At 43.7% G+C, this 15,910-nt stretch overlaps 1 protein-coding gene across 7 annotated transcripts in view; it reads right to left on the reverse strand.

Annotated features, from left to right (window-relative positions):
* The window catches only part of tmem108 (transmembrane protein 108), a 423,054-nt gene that overhangs the window by 95,320 nt on the left and 311,824 nt on the right, over window positions 1-15,910 (reverse strand). For 5 of the 7 annotated variants that reach the window (XM_085988774.1, XM_085988777.1, XM_085988773.1 and 2 more), the window contains one exon: window positions 12,895-13,049. In XM_085988774.1, the coding sequence (XP_085844900.1) occupies window positions 12,895-13,049 (155 nt within the window). Of the gene's footprint in view, window positions 1-8,192; window positions 8,666-12,894; window positions 13,050-15,910 lie in introns of those variants that run through there. The other 2 variants (XM_085988778.1, XM_085988775.1) reach the window with 2 other exon arrangements.

Consider the following 15,910-nt stretch of genomic DNA (forward strand, 5'->3'; position numbering starts at 1 on the left):
AATGGTAAACGCAGAAATCGGTAGCGTCCAAATGGTGTGTTGAACGTTGTTAGCTTAGATGACTCTTCCGTGAGCTTGATAGTCCAGTATCCTGATCGTGCGTCCATTACACTGAAGTAACGTGCTCCCACTAGCTTGGGTGTGATGTCATCTAGTGTTGGTAGAGGGTAGTGAGGGCGTTTGATAGCCTTGTTCAAATCTCTAGGGTCGAGACAGACTCTGAGCTTGCCTGTACGTGGTTTCTCAACCACTACTAATGCGTTGACCCACTCTGTTGGTTCTGTTCCCCGGACGATGATTTCTGTATTCTCCATGCTCTGCAGCTCCTCCTTCAGGCGACTACGTAGAGCAAGGGGTATCCTTCTCGGTGGGCAAACCACAGGGATTGCTGCTGGGTCAAGGTGAATAGTGCATTCACCTGGGAATAGTCCGATTCCTTTGAAAACGTCAGCAAACTCCTCCATGACTGTCTGCTTCTCAACTGGTGCGGTCAATGATAGCACTAGCTTGACGAGGGCCATGTCCAGGCATGCCTTTAGACCTAGCACTGGAGGTGCTCGAGTGTCAACAATGTAAAAGTCCAACATCATGTCGCTTTCTTTGTACTTGCATTTCATCACGCATGTGCCTTTTACAATGAGCTGCTCACCCCCATAGCTGGTCAGTCTGCGTGAGATGGGCTGTAGCTCACACTCATCCTTCAAGCTGTGATACTCACTCAGAGGAATTACAAACCTGAGCTCCAGTGTCTAGTTTAAACCTAAACTTTGTGCCCTGTTTTCCTATCTCAATATCGGCATAGGCTTGCTCAGTCTCTGAAATCTGTTTTTTCTGTGACACAGAATCAATAAACAGTTCCTCTGCATTTGGCTCTCTATCTGGCATTTGGCTGTCACTCACTGTGTGTACTGCTCTTACGAAAACAGTCCTGCAAACTTTAGCAAAGTGGTTCCGTTTACCACATTTAGCATATTCCTTTGGCAGGGCATTGCACCTTTTCCCCATGCATCTTGTTTCCACACTATCCATAGTTTTTGAAGCGTTTTATGTCTGTGTCGCTCATTTTTAGAACTCTCTCTGTTCTTTAACATGCTCTCTGGGCGGTGTTCTTTAGTGTGTGTCTATTAACTGCGTGCACTGTCTGTTCACGCGAGCTGTTCGTGGTGCCGGCTATGGTTTTCAACTGTGCTTGGGCTATCTCGTGCGATCTAGCTATGTCCATAGCTTTGTCCCGCATTAGCCCAGACCCAACATTCAAAAGTTTCTCTCTCACTTTAGCTGAATGTATTCCAAACACGATGCGGTCTCTGACCATCTCATCTTTATCTGCATATACACAGTCTTTTACCAGCAGTTTTAACTCAGTCACGAACTGTTCAAACGACTCACTAGCTCCTTGTACTTTCTCCTGAAACTTGTACCTAGCGAATATTGTATTTGTCTTGGGCATCACATATGCTTCAAAACGGTCAAAATAACTTTTCAGTACCTTTGCTTCATCCGCGGTGAGAGACCATGTGTTAAAAATGTCTCCCTTTTTCTCCGATCCACAGGAGTAGGTAGCTGCATCTTTCTTCCTCCCCTTTGCTTTTCAACGGACCCAAGAATATCAACTGCACGTGTTGCTTGAACTTGCGCCATTCTCTATGTAAGTTCAAAGATTCCCAATTAATTCAAGGTAAGGGAGCTCCAACGATGTCCATTTCAAATCCCTGTTCTGACACCATGTCTTGTTTTGCACACTTTGTACAAAAATAATAAATTGCAGGACAACGAAGTATTACAGTTTAAACTATTTTATGAAGCATCAGGTCTGTGATCTCAATCATACAGCAGAGTGGGCACAAGATGGAGTCTGGACCCCTAGCCTGGGTCTTTCAAAACAATAGTAGTCCTTACAGATGCCTGCAGGCCAATGACAACTCAGCATGTGATCACATGCTAGGTATTCTTTACAGATGCCTGCGGGCCAATGATAATTCAGTATGCAAATGTTAGTTAGCCTGCTTACAAATACATTTTCTTTCTTCCAGTTGTTGAAGTTATAGAAGTTGTAGTTCCTTCTCACTCTCCCTCTCCCAATACAGAGAGCCAACAAGTAAGCAAACAAATTGCTCCCCTTCTCCCTACTTTTTAGTCGAGCCAGTAGAAAAACTGAAGCTTAGCTGCTTACTAGCTTTTATTTACAGAGACACACAATACATATTGTAAACCCCCAAATAAGCTTGCAACCTTTCCCTAGCCTACTCCAACATATATGAGCACCAAAGAGAATACCCACTACCTGAATACAATTAATACCCAATTCAATACAGTTAACAGATTCTCTTTCTTTAAATAAAAAACTTTATATACAATACATTCCAACCAATATTTCAAATTAAAAACTTCATGCTCTGTAAAAAGCATTACATTGTGAGATGACTCTTCTCCAGGACTTCATATTTCTTTGTACATACACTTCTTTTAGTAAAAAAATCCGACAGTTGATGGCTTGAATTCACCCATTTAACTCTAGAGGTGTCAGGGTTGGGGAGCCACGGGGCCGTGTAGATACGGGGCCGTGCTCTCCGGGCAAGGTAGGTTCTGGACCCAAGTGCAGAAACCAGGCTAGAGGCAGGTATACAATCTTAAGGAACAGTACTTTATTCATTACTTAACTAGATTCACACATAACTAGATTCATACAAGGAACACAACAGCATACGTAAGAACTCGAGACAGGAACACCACATCATACATAGAACTCGAGAGAAGAACAATATACATAGAACTCGAGACAAGTTACAAAATGGCTAGTCAGGAATAGGAACTCAGGACAGCTTCCATGAGGCAACCTACTTGTCCATACTGAGCTGGGATAAGCTTACCACAAGCGCAACCAGCTTGCCGAGACGAGACTCGAGACAAGCTATCACGAGGGGCTGCCACAGGGGTAACAGGCTTATCAATACAAAGCTCAAGACAAGCGCCAGCATGGCAACACGCTAGTCCAGCCCAGCACCTTATCAAGACTAAGAACAACAAGAACACAGACTTAGTTACATCTTAAATACAGAGCTTGAGAGAACCATGGCAACCAGCTAGTCAAAGCCAGGAGCCACAGAGCGAAGGCTAGTCCCCGGATCCCCGGTTAGGACTGAGCACAGAGGGAATAAACCACAGAGCTTATATACTAACAGCACGGTGGCATAGTGGTTAGCACTGTTGCCTCACAGCGCCAGAGACCCGGGTTCGAATCCGGCCTCGGGTGACTGTCTGTATGGAGTTTGCACATTCTCCCCGTGTTTGCGTGGGTTTTCTCCGGGTGCTCCGGTTTCCTCCCACAGTCCAAAGATGTGCAGGTTAGGTTGATTGGCTATGATAAATTGACCCTTAGTGTTAGGGGGATTAAATACGTGGGGTTACGGGGATAGGGTGGGATATGTGTTGGTGTAGTGGTTACGGGGATCGGGTGGGATATGTGTCGGTGCAGGCTCGATGGGCCGAAATGGCCTCTATCTGCACTGTGGGGTTTCTGTGATTCTGTGAAAATCAGGTGAAACCCATGAACAGATAACAGGCAGTTAACTATTAACACAGGAGGCTAGGAACAATTAACAAAGGGCTAGAACCAAACAAGTAAAGGTGCCATCTAGAGGCTACAGAAGGAACTGACTGGCACCCTCACAAAAGGTTTCCTTTAAGAACATAAGAAATAGGAGCAGGAGTAGGCCAATCGGCCCCTCGAGCCTGCTCCGCCATTCAATAAGATCATGGCTGATCTGATCCTAACCGCCAATCCACTATCACAGAACCATCTCCTGAATCTAACAGAATTAGACACACGAAATAGGAGCAGGATCAGGCTACACGGCCCCTGGGCCCGCTCCGCCACCCACAGGGCCATGACCGATCCGAACCTAGACTCTTGTCCGATTTCCTGCCCGCTCCCCGTAATCCCCAATTCCCTTTACTTCTAGGAAACTGTCTATTTCTGTTTTAAATGTATTTAATGATCTAGCTTCCACAGCTCTCTGGGGCAGCAAATTCCACAGACCTACCACCCTCTGAGTGAAGAAGTTTCTCTTCATCTCAGTTTTGAAAGAGCAGCCCCTTATTCTAAGATTATGCCCCCTAGTTCTAGTTTCACCCATCATTGGGAACAATCTCACCGCATCCACCCGATCAAGCCCCTTCACAATCTTATATGTTTCAATAAGATCGCCTCTCATTCTTCTGAACTCCAATGAGTAGAGTCCCAATCTACTCAACCTCTCCTCATATGTCAACCCCCTCATCCCCGGGATTAACCGAGTGAACCTTCTTTGTACTGCCTCGAGAGCAAGTATGTCTTTTCTTAAGTATAGACACCAAAACTGTATGCAGTATTCCAGGTGTGGTCTCACCAATACCTTGTACAATTGCAGCAATACCTCCATGTTTTTATATTCCATCCCCCTAGCAATAAAAGCCAACATTCCATTGGCCTCCTTGATCACCTGCTGCACCTGCATACTAACCTTTTGTGTTTCGTGCACCAGGACCCCCAGATCCCTTTGTACTGCAGTACTTTCCAGTTTCTTGCCATTAAGATAATGATTTTTCCTGCCAAAGTGCATAACCTCACACTTTCCAGTATTATATTCCATCTGCCAAATCTCTGCGCACTTACTTGGCCTGTCTATGTCCCTTTGCAGGTTTTTTATGTCCTCCTCACTCACTACTTTCTCTCCCATCTTTGTATCATCTGCAAACTTTGATATGTTACACTCGGTCCCTTCCTCCAAATCGTTAATATAGATTGTAAAGAGTTGGGGTCCCCGCACTGACCCCTGCGGAACACCACTAGTTACTGATTGCCAGTCTGAGAATGAACCATTTATCCCAACTCTCTGCTTTCTGTTAGATAGCCAATCTTCCACCCATGCCAGAATATTACCCCCAATCCCGTGATTTTTTATCTTAAGCAATAATCTTTTGTGTGGCACCTTGTCAAATGCCTTTTGGAAGTCTAAATACACTACGTCCACTGGTTCCCCTTTATCCACCCTGTATGTTACGTCCTCAAAGAACTCAAGCAAATTTGTCAAACATGACTTCCCCTTCGTAAAACCATGCTGACTTTGTCCTATTAAATTATGTTTATCCAAATGTCCTGTTACTGTCTCCTTAATAATGGACTCTAAAATTTTACCAACCACAGATGTTAGGCTAACTGGTCTATAGTTTCCAGCCTTCTGTCTACTGCCCTTTTTAAATAAGGGTGTTACATTAGCAGTTTTCCAGTCTGCGGGGACCTTTGCGGAGTCCAGGGAGTTTTGGAAAATTATTACCAATGCATCCACAATACTTTGCATCTGTCTTCACTAAAGAGGATGCTGCCAATGTAGCTGTAAAGGAGGAGGGAGTTGCAATATTGGATAGCATAAAAATAAATAAAGAGGAGGTACTTAAAAGGTTGGCAGTTCTCAAAGTAGAAAAGTCACCCAGTCCAAATGGGATGCATTCTAGGTTACTGAGGGAAGTAAAGGTGGAAATTTTGGAGGCTCTGCTTGCAATTTTCCTATCCTCCTTAGATATGCGGTGGTGCCAGAGGAAAGAGGATTGTAAATGTTACACCCTGTTTAAAAACAGGCAGAGGGATAAATCTGGCAACTACATGCCAGTCAGCCTAATGTGGGAAACTTTTAGAGATAATAATCCAGGACAAAATTAATTGGCATTTGGAAAAGTATGGGCTTATAAATGAAAGTCAGCACGGATTTGTTAAATGTTTGACTAACTTGATCGCGTTCTTTGAAGTAACGGTGAGGGTTGATGAGGGTTGTGCGGTTGATGTTGTGTATATGGACTTTCAAAAGGCGTTTGAAAAGGTACCACATAATAGACTTGTTAGCAAAATTAAAGCCCATGGGATTAAAGGGACAGTAGCAGCATGGATACAAAATTGGCTAAGGTACAGAAAACAGAGAGTAGTGGTGAATGTCTGTTTTTCAGACAGTGGTATTCCCCAGGGGTCAGTATTAGGACCACTCCTCCTCTTGATATATATTAATGACTGGGATTTGGGTATACTGTGCATAATTTCAAAGTTTGTAGATGACACAAAACTCATAAATGTTGTAAACAGTGAAGAGGATAGTAACAGCGTTCAGGAGGACATAAACAGATCGGTGAAATGGGCACACACATGGCACATGAAATTTAATACAGAGAAATCTGAAGTGTTAGATTTTGGTAGGAAGAATGAGGAGAGGCAATATGAACTAAATAGTACAATTTTAAAGGGGTTGCAGGAACAGATAGACCTGGGGATGTATGTACACAAATCTATGCTAAACCTTTATAAAACGCTGGTTAGGCCTCAGCTGGAGTATTGTGTTCAATTCTGGGCACCACACTTTCGGAAGGATGTCAAGCCTTGGAGAGGATGCAGAGAGATTTATTAGAATGGTACCCGGGATGAGGGACATAACATAACATAAGAAATAGGAGCAGGAGTAGGCCATTTGGCCCTTCATTATGTGGAGAGACTGAAGAATCTGGGGTGTTCTCCTTAGAGCAGAGAAGGAAGGTTTTGGGGAGATTTGATAAAGGTGTTGAAAATCATCCAGTGTTTTGATTGAATAAATAAGGAAAAACTGTTTCCAGTGGCAGAAGGGTCAGTAACCAGAGGACACAGATTTAAGGTGATTGGCAAAAGAACCAGAGGCGACATGAGGAAACATTTTTTTACACAGTGAGTTGTGATCTGGAATGCACTGCCTGAAAGGGCGGTGGAAACAGATTCAACAGTAACATTCAAAAGAAAATTGGATAAATACTTGAAGGGAAAGAATTTGCAGGGCTATGGGGAAAGAGAAGGGAGTGGTATTAACTGGATAGCTCTGCCAACGAGGCGGCACAGGCACGATGGGCCTATTGGCCTCCTTCTATGCTGTGTAATTCTCTGATTCTATGATACGTACAAAAAATAATCAAAAAGGCTAATGTAATGATGTCCTTAATCGCAAAAGGGCTGAAATGTAAAGGGGGAGGAGTTATGCTTCAGTTGCACAGAGTATCTGTCAGACCCCATCTGGAGTATTGCGTTCCGTTAAGTACGCTGCACCTCAGGAAGGATATACTGGCCTTAGAGGTGCAACACAGATTTACTTAAATGGGTTGGGACAGGTTGCATAAACTTGTGTTGCATTCTCTTGAGTTTAGAAGGTTGAGGGTGATCTAAATGTGTTTAAAGTAATAAAAGGATTTGATAGGGCATATACAGAGAAGCTACTTCCTCTGGTGTAATCATGTGCCAGGGGGCACAACCTTAAATTTAGAACTCGGCCGTTCAGAAGTGAAATCAGGAAGCATTTTGTCACACAACGTGTAGCGGAAATATGGATTTCTTGCCCCCAAAAGGCTGTGGATGCTGGGCCAATTGAAATTTTCAAGACTGAGATTGATAGATTTCCATTAGGTAAGTACTCAAGGGATATGAATCAAAGGTGGTAAATGGAGTTACGGTACAGATCAACCATGATCTAATTAAATGGTGCAAGAGGCTCAAAGAGCTGAATGACCTACTCCTGTTCCTATGATCCTATCTAGATAGGTTAGGAGGTTGGGCTAAGAAATAGCAAATTAAATTTAATATCAACTAGTGCAAAGTGATGAGATGGGAAGAAGAATAAACATAAGGGGCTGAATTTTGATCTTTAGGCTGCTGAGCAGTGGAGCATGTCAGCCGTCCGCTTGTACCAGCGGTGAAGAGGCAGCCATGATTATGAGACTCCGGCCATATTTAAATTTGACAGGCGAGCTGTGAACAAACGTACATCCCAATGCAGCCTCAGAAATGTCAGCTGGCTGGGACGCAAGCAGAGGCTCGCAACTATATCCTCAGAGGACCCCAACGCCCGCATTACTTTTGGGAACTAGGAGGAGCACTCCTGCTCCTTCTGGCCCCACAAAATACAATTTTGAAAATATTTCTGGCTGTTTCCTGATCGAAACACCTATACACAAATGTTTGTGCCGCAAGTTCTACCCATGTGTCCCTTAAAATTGCAATCGGGATCCTAACTACGTCACTAGGATCCTGATTTTTATGGTGAAGAGGCTTACTGTTCAAGCAGGCACTTTGGCCGCTCACAGTTGGCCCCTGTGAAAGGTACAGCAGGCCCAATGTCATAAAGCTTACAACCCCATTTCTATGCCCTTACCGTTGCATTAATGCCGATTTTCCCAGGTGAAGAATAGTCCCAAGGACTCTGAAATGCAATCGGGGTCTCTGATATCAGCCAGGCTGCAGCATGGGCATGCATTCAAAAAAATGAATGACATGCTTTTTAGGTGACCTGGGGAATTAATCGATTTTGGCATCACAGCAAAGCACAGCGAGATAGGACCATCCTGTTTCAGTTTTTCGGTTTTCCTAAGGTCAAGGGTGCAATAGATGCTTTTCAAGCTTGTACAGGCAACTTTATCAACCTCCTCAACTGGAAGGGCTTGTATTTCTTGGAAGTACAAATTTAGACCCACAGAAATCCAGCAGTCTGTCTTAATTCTATTTCATCGAGGAAGGTTAGCAGGTCTGGTTCACTGAAATTTTTGGCTCTTCTTTTATGCCTTTGTGTCATTCCCTTGTCCCTTCTTTGGCTGTCTTTGCCAGATGCTCCAGTGAGTGACAGACTTTCTTGAAAAGTGGTAAAAAAACACTCATGAGATAGCCAGCCAAACTACCTGACAGTCAAGCACATTTGCTTTTTCAAAGCTGCACTCTATTTTCCAAAAATCCAAGCACATTACACAAATGAATCCTCTAATGGTTATGCAAATGAACTGAACCACAAACACAGCTCTGCAAACCAGAATAGAACACAATTCACAGGATGTAATACTGAGCCCATACAGGGTACTGGTTCATCCTCATCTGGAGTAGTGTGGACAGTTCTGGTCACCATATTACAGGAAGAACATCAGAGCATTTGAAAAGGCAAGGCAAAGGGATATCCATCTGATAGCTGACACAGAGGTTGGTGAATATTTGGAATGGCCTGCCCAGGGAAGTTATCGAAGCTGATAACAGCAGCAATTTTAAGAGAATTAAGCATGCAATTTGTGAAGAAAATCAATTGAGGGATGTAAGGGGCAATCTTAACCTAACCAGCTGGGTGGAAAAAGTATGGATTGTCCAGTGAATTCAGAGTATAGTTGGGTAAGGTGTAAAATGGGCTGCTGTCTCAAACCTGCTCACTTAGGTTAAAATTCCACTTGTAGATTCTGTTTTTTAACTCTGGGGCCATCCAGATGAACCAAGCGGTGTGAAGATCGACTCCCCCTATATTCGGTGGGAGGTTTGCGGCAGCGGTATGGTGTTGCGCCCCGATCTCCTTTGCCTGGAGATCGTGACGTCATAGCCGTGCGCATTGCCCTGGACCCGAACTTCAGTTCCGCCTCCTGCAGCATCGCCAGGCGAAAACACCAGCAGCTGCAGGAGGCTTTTTATTGGGAGGCTGTGCACTTTGGGGCGATACTTAAAGGCGAGGAGGCCGAAGCAAGTGGGAAAAATTCTGAAATGCTCGTTCTGTTTTTTGTTCATTTTTCTTCGCCAGCACTCGATCAGCCCGGCACTCTGCTACAGTGCATCGGACTGATTGGGCCGTATCACGGCTGCCATCGGGGACCAGGTAAGTTTTTTCCTTGCAAAGCCTGCAGCGATGGCCCTTCCCTTTAAGGGAGGGAAGGAGCCTTCCAATGCAGAAGCGCTGCACAGCCCATTGTGCAGCTAGCGCTCCACTTCCTTCCTGGAGTGCAAAACCGAATTTTTTTAAAGTTGAAAAACATTAGGGCTATAATGAATTTCTCCCCCATAGAATTTTACAGCACAGAAGGAGGCCTTTTGGCCCAACATGCCAGTGCTGGCTCTCTGAAAGAGCTATCAACTTAATCCCATTCTTCCATCCTTTCCCCATACTCTTTTACATTTTCCTTTTACAAATAAGGTTGTTACACAAGATTAGGGCTTATGGGATTGAGTTAACATATTAGCATGGATTGAGGATTGGTTAATGGATAGGAAACAAAGAATAGGAATAAATGGGTCATTTTTGGGTTGGTGGGTTGTAACTCGTGGGGTGTTGTGAGGATCAGTGCTTGGGCCTCAGCTATTTACAATCTATAGTCATGACTTAGATTCTACTCAGTCCTACTCTTTCTTTAAATATTCTTTTATTTTTTTTAATGGGCTAATAAAATCCTTCACTATTTACCTATTTACCTTCTCTGCCATTTGTTCTAATCCCCCTTTTTGCATCCTCTCCATATTTAAGATATTAGGCTAGGTCCTAATGTCCCAAGAATCTGAATCCTTCCTTCCTATGATATCTATCCAGTCATGCATTTAACTTCGTTAACTTACAATTTATATATTTTTGAAGTGCTGTTATGTAGCCAAATGTGGCAGCCACTTACATATAACAAGGCCCCACAAACAGCTAAAGACTAGCTTTACCAGTTAATCTATTTTTGGGAGACAGGAGGATGCCCTGCTCTTCTTCAATTAGAGCCATGGGTACACACATTTGGACTGGCAGTCAGAACGTTGCTTTAATATCGGATTTGAAAGATAGCACAGCTGACAATGCAACATTCCCTTAGTACTGTACTTTGGGAGCCATGATTTGTATTCAAGTCTTTGAGTGGGGCTTAAACTCAATGGCCCGGATTTTGCGTTAGAAATAAGAATGATGCTCTCAGCGCTCACTGTTATTAAGGAGTAAATCGGACAGCAACTGTGGACGGTGTCCACACATGCGCAGTTAAACACGGAAATCAGGAAGATGCTGTTCGATTTTTGCCCTGCTCCTCCACAAGCTTCTCTGTAACAGTACCTCGCCAAGGCTCTCGGCATTCAAACGTATGAGAGGTGTGAAGTTGCTGTACTTACCCATTCGATACCCACTAAACATGCCAGAAAAAGTTAGGGCTTGTTGATTCAAGTGTAAGTACATTTTTAGCAGCGTGATACATCTTAAACGCTGCCGAACAACTTCTCTGGCACTGAAAATTAACTGTTGCAAGTGTGGTGTCTCATTTCTTCAGATTTTAATTACTTTTTCTTTCTGTCTCTTTTATCTCTCTCTTAATCCCATTTTTCTTTCCCTCTCTTTACTTCGCTTTCTGTACATGATTTTGCAATGAACTAGAGTCCATTATAAAAGATGTAACAGCAGAGCACTTGGAAAACAGTGACAGGATCGGACAAAGTCAACATGGATTTACAAAAGGTAAATCATGCTTGACTAATCTACTGGAATTTTTTGAGGAAGTAACTGGTAGAATAGATAAGGGAGAACCAGTGGATGTGGTGTATTTGGACTTTCAGAAGGCTTTCGATAAGGTCCCGCATAAGAGATTGGTGTGCAAAGTTAAAGCACATGGGATTGGGGGTAAGGTACTGACTTGGATAGAGAACTGGTTGGCAGACAGGAAGCAAAGAGTTGGAATAAACGGGTCTTTCTCTGAGTGGCAGGCAGTGACTAGTGGGGTACCGCAGAGATCGGTGCTAGGACCCCAGCTATTCACAATATATATTAATGATCTAGACGAGGGAACTAGATGTAATATCTCCAAGTTTGCAAATGACACAAAGCTGGTTGGGCGTGTGTGCTGTGAGGAGGATGCAAAGAAACTCCAGTATGATTTGGACAGGTTGGGTGATTGGGCACATGAATGGCAGATGCAGTATAATGTGGTTAAATGCAAGGTTATCCACTTTGGTGGCAAAAGCAGGAAGACAGATTATTATCTGAACGGCAATAGATTGGGAAAAGGGGAAGTGCAACGAGACCTGGGTGTTCTTGTGCACCAGTCGCTGAAGGTAAACATGCAGGTGCAGCAGGCGGTTAAGAAGGCAAATGATATGTTGGCCTTCATAGCGAGAGAATTTGAGTAAAGGAGCAAGGATGTCTTGCTGCAGTTGTACAGGGCCTTGGTGAGACCACGCCTTGAGTATTGTGTGCAGTTTTGGTCGCCTTATCTAAGGAAGGATGTTCTTGCCATGGAGGGAGTGCAGCGAAGATTCACCAGACTGATACCTGGGATGGCAGGAATGACGTATGAAGAGAGATTGAGTCGATTAGGCTTATATTCGCCAGAGTTTAGAAGAATGAGAGGAGATCTCATTGAAACTTATAAAATTCTAACAGGACTAGACAGACTAGATGCAGGAAGGATGTTCCCGATGGCGGGGGAGTCCAGAACCAGGGGTCACAGTCTAAGGATAAGGGGTAAGCCATTTAGGGCTGAGATGAGGAGGAATTTCTTCACCCAGAGAGTGGTGAACCTGTGGAATTCTCTACCACAGAAGGCAGTTGAGGCCAACTTACTAAATATATTCAAGAAGGAGTTAGATATATTTCTTAAGGCTAAAGGGAACAAGGGATATGGGGTGAAAGCAGGGACAGGGTACTGAATTTGGATGATCAGCCATGATCTCATTAAATGGTGGAACAGGCTTGAGGGGCCGAATGGCCTACTCCTGCTCCTATCTTCTATGAAAAAAAAATCAAACTTACACTTCCTGGTTTAGACTCAGTAAGGATTCTTCAATCTGATTGGTTGAGGAGACATGCTGTTGCTTGCAGGTTCATGCAGTTCCCAAATCCCCTTCAGAGGACACCACACTGCTTTGACTGTCTGATAACCACAAATTGCAGTGTAAAAGCCCACAGAAATTCTGTGGGCAAGTGTAAGTGTAATGAATGGCAAGCACCATTCGTTCGCCACTGACTGAAAAATCAGGGCCATAACCTTTTGACTCAGAGGTAGAAGTACTACAACTATGCCAAACTGACACTTTGATAAAGAGCTGGACTTAACTTTACTTAATTCGATAATGTTTTCAATTTTTTATTAAATTACCTCTGATGTTTCAAGAGCCTGGATTTCTCTTGGAAGTTCCACCGCGTGTCTGTTGAAGTAATCCATAGTGATTGCATTGTTCCAATAACTTAAATTGTTTTCAGGGTTTGATGTCTTCCTCTTTTTCTGCATACAGCACACTGTAAGTAAAACTGCTGTCAACAGAGAACAGAAGTTAATTTTATAGAAAGAAATCACCTTGCTTCACACAGCCTACATTAAATTTCAATGTTTGCTGCAACTACATGTTAAGATCAGCTTTTTTGTAATTATTATCTCCCTAAACTATCACCCCATCACTCTCCAGTGCAGATGATGATACCATTTTGTAGCAGTCAGAACATTATGAGAGCCAAAGCGGACAAAAAGCCCCAATACTTACTGTGGATGGAGTTATTAAATCCAAATGCTCCACCTGGTCAAGAGCTTCATTTTTAAGAAAATATTATTCTATGTCCTGACTACAGAAAATATTATTCTATGTCCTGACTACCAGTAAAACAGTATGACAGACCTTTTACACTGTTTGCTGATTCCTATTATCCTGCTCTGCTGATGATTTAAAAACCATACCATCATGTTGAAACAACCACTGAAGCACTTACAAATGATAGTCATTCTCTTTGCAAATCTGTACCAGTATAAGAGAAATGTTGGGGGCTAAATTGAATAAGGCCCAAAAATGGGTGCGGGGATCACAATGCATGATCTGCCCGCGCCCGTTGAAAGTAATACAGGGAGCTCACGAAATTCATGTTGCCTGCTAATTAACATGATTGAAGCACTGAGCACGCTGCTGGTTGTCTCAGTGCTCAGCAGGGCGGCAAATTTCGTGCCAAGTGTGATCTCTATTTAAAGGTTGCCTGCAGAGTGAAACGCTGTCTACACTTCTTAAAAGGAAGGTGCTTCATTGTTAGTGGAGCTAAGGAAAGTGGAAGGTACCAATGGTGCAACAGGGTAGAAAAAGTGCACTTCAGTTCTCGGGCGCAGAACTGGAGGTCTTCGTGCAGGGGGTTGATAGGAGGAGACAGGTCCTCAACCTGTAGGGGACAGAAGGCCTTCCAGACAGATTGTACAAGGCATTGGGAGCAGATTGCTGAAGATTACCACCAGACTTTCCCCCAGGACTTGGATCCAGTAGTGGAAGACGTTTAATGACCTTACATGAGTGGTCAAGATCAGTGAATGCATCTTAAAATGCCCTATCCCACCAACTGCATCACTAGCCTCACACACTGCTCAATGCAGCACACTCCATCAGTTACCTACCAACAATCTCCAGCAATCACAACACATAACTCACAATCATAGCTTCATCGCACCCTCACACACTTTCCACTGTTGCAAGCCTTACTCCCACATCTCACATCTTGCACACAATGCCAACTATTCAACCATGACAGGCACATCACCCAAACATAGAAACATATAAGATAGGAGCAGGAGTAGGCCATTCGGCCCCTCGAGCCCGCTCCGCCATTTAATGAGATCATGGCTGATCATCCAAATTCAGTACCCTGTCCCTGCTTTCTCCCCATATCCCTTTAACCTCAAGAAATATATCCAACTCCTTCTTGAATATATTTAATGAATTGGCCTCAACTGCCCTGTGTGGCAGAGAATTCCATAGGTTCACCACTCTCATGAGGAGGAATTTCTTCACCCACTCAGTCCTAAATGGCTTACCCCTTATCCTTAGACTGTGACCCCTGGTTCTGGACTCCCCCGCCATTGGGAACATCCTTCCTGCATCTAGTCTGTCTAGTCCTGTTAGAATTTTAAAAGTTTCAATGAGAGCCCCTCTCATTCTTCTAAACTCTAGCGAATATAAGCCTAATCGACCCAATCTCTTCTCATACGTCATTCCTGCCATCCCAGGTATCAGTCTGGTGAATCTTCACTGCACTCTCTCCATGGCAAGAACATCCTTCCTCAGATAAGGCGACCAATAATGCACACAGTACTAAAGGTGTAGTCTTAGCAAGGCCCTGTACAACTGCAGCAAGACATCCTTGCTCCTGTACTCAAATCCTCTCGCTATGAAGACCAACATACCATTTGCCTTCTTAACCGCCTGCTGCACCTGCATGTTTACCTTCAGCAACTGCTGCACAAGGACACCCAGGTCTCGTTGCACTTCCCCTTCTCCCAATCTATCGCAGTTCAGATAATAATCTGTCTTCCTGTTTTTGCCACCGAAGTGGATAACCTCGCATTTATCCACATTATACTGCATTTGCCATGCATCTGCCCAATCACCCAACCTGTTCAAATCGTACTGGAGTTTCTCTGCATCCTCCTCACAGCACACACGCCCACCCAGCTTTGTGTCATCTGCAAACTTGGAGATATTACATCTAGTTCCCTCGTCTAGATCATTTATATATATTGTGAATAGCTGGGTCCTAGCACCGATCCCCACTAGTCACTGCCTGCCACTCGGAAAAAGACCCGTTTATTCCAACTCTGCTTCCTGTCTGCCAACCAGTTCTCTATCCAAGACAGTACCTTACCCCCAATCCCATGTGCTTTAAGTTTACACGCTAATCTCTTATGCGGGACCTTATCAAAAAGCCTTCTGAAAGTCCAAATACACCACATCCACTGGTTCTCCCTTATCTATTCTACCAGTTACATCCTCAAAAAATTCCAGCAGATTAGTCAAGCATGATTTACCTTTTGTAAATCCATGTTGACTTTGTCCGATCCTGTCACTGTTTTCCAAGTGCTCTGCTATTACATCTTTTATAATGGACTCTAGCATTTTCCCCACTACTGATGTCAGGCTTACCTGTCTATAATTCCCCATTTTCTCTCTACCACCCTTGTTAAATAGTGGGGTTACATTAGCTTCCCTCCAATCCATAGGAACTGTTCCAGAGTCTATAGAATTTTGGAAGATGACCAGCAATGCATCTACTATTTCTAGGGCCACTTCCTTAAGTACCCTAGGATGTAGATTATCAGGCCCTGGGGATTTATCGGCCTTCAATGCCGTCAATTTCCCTAGCACCAT

This window comes from Somniosus microcephalus, chromosome 5, assembly GCF_052327205.1.
Source record: "Somniosus microcephalus isolate GS21.2 chromosome 5, FLI_Smic_1.0, whole genome shotgun sequence".
NCBI classification, from domain to species: Eukaryota; Metazoa; Chordata; class Chondrichthyes; order Squaliformes; family Somniosidae; genus Somniosus; species Somniosus microcephalus.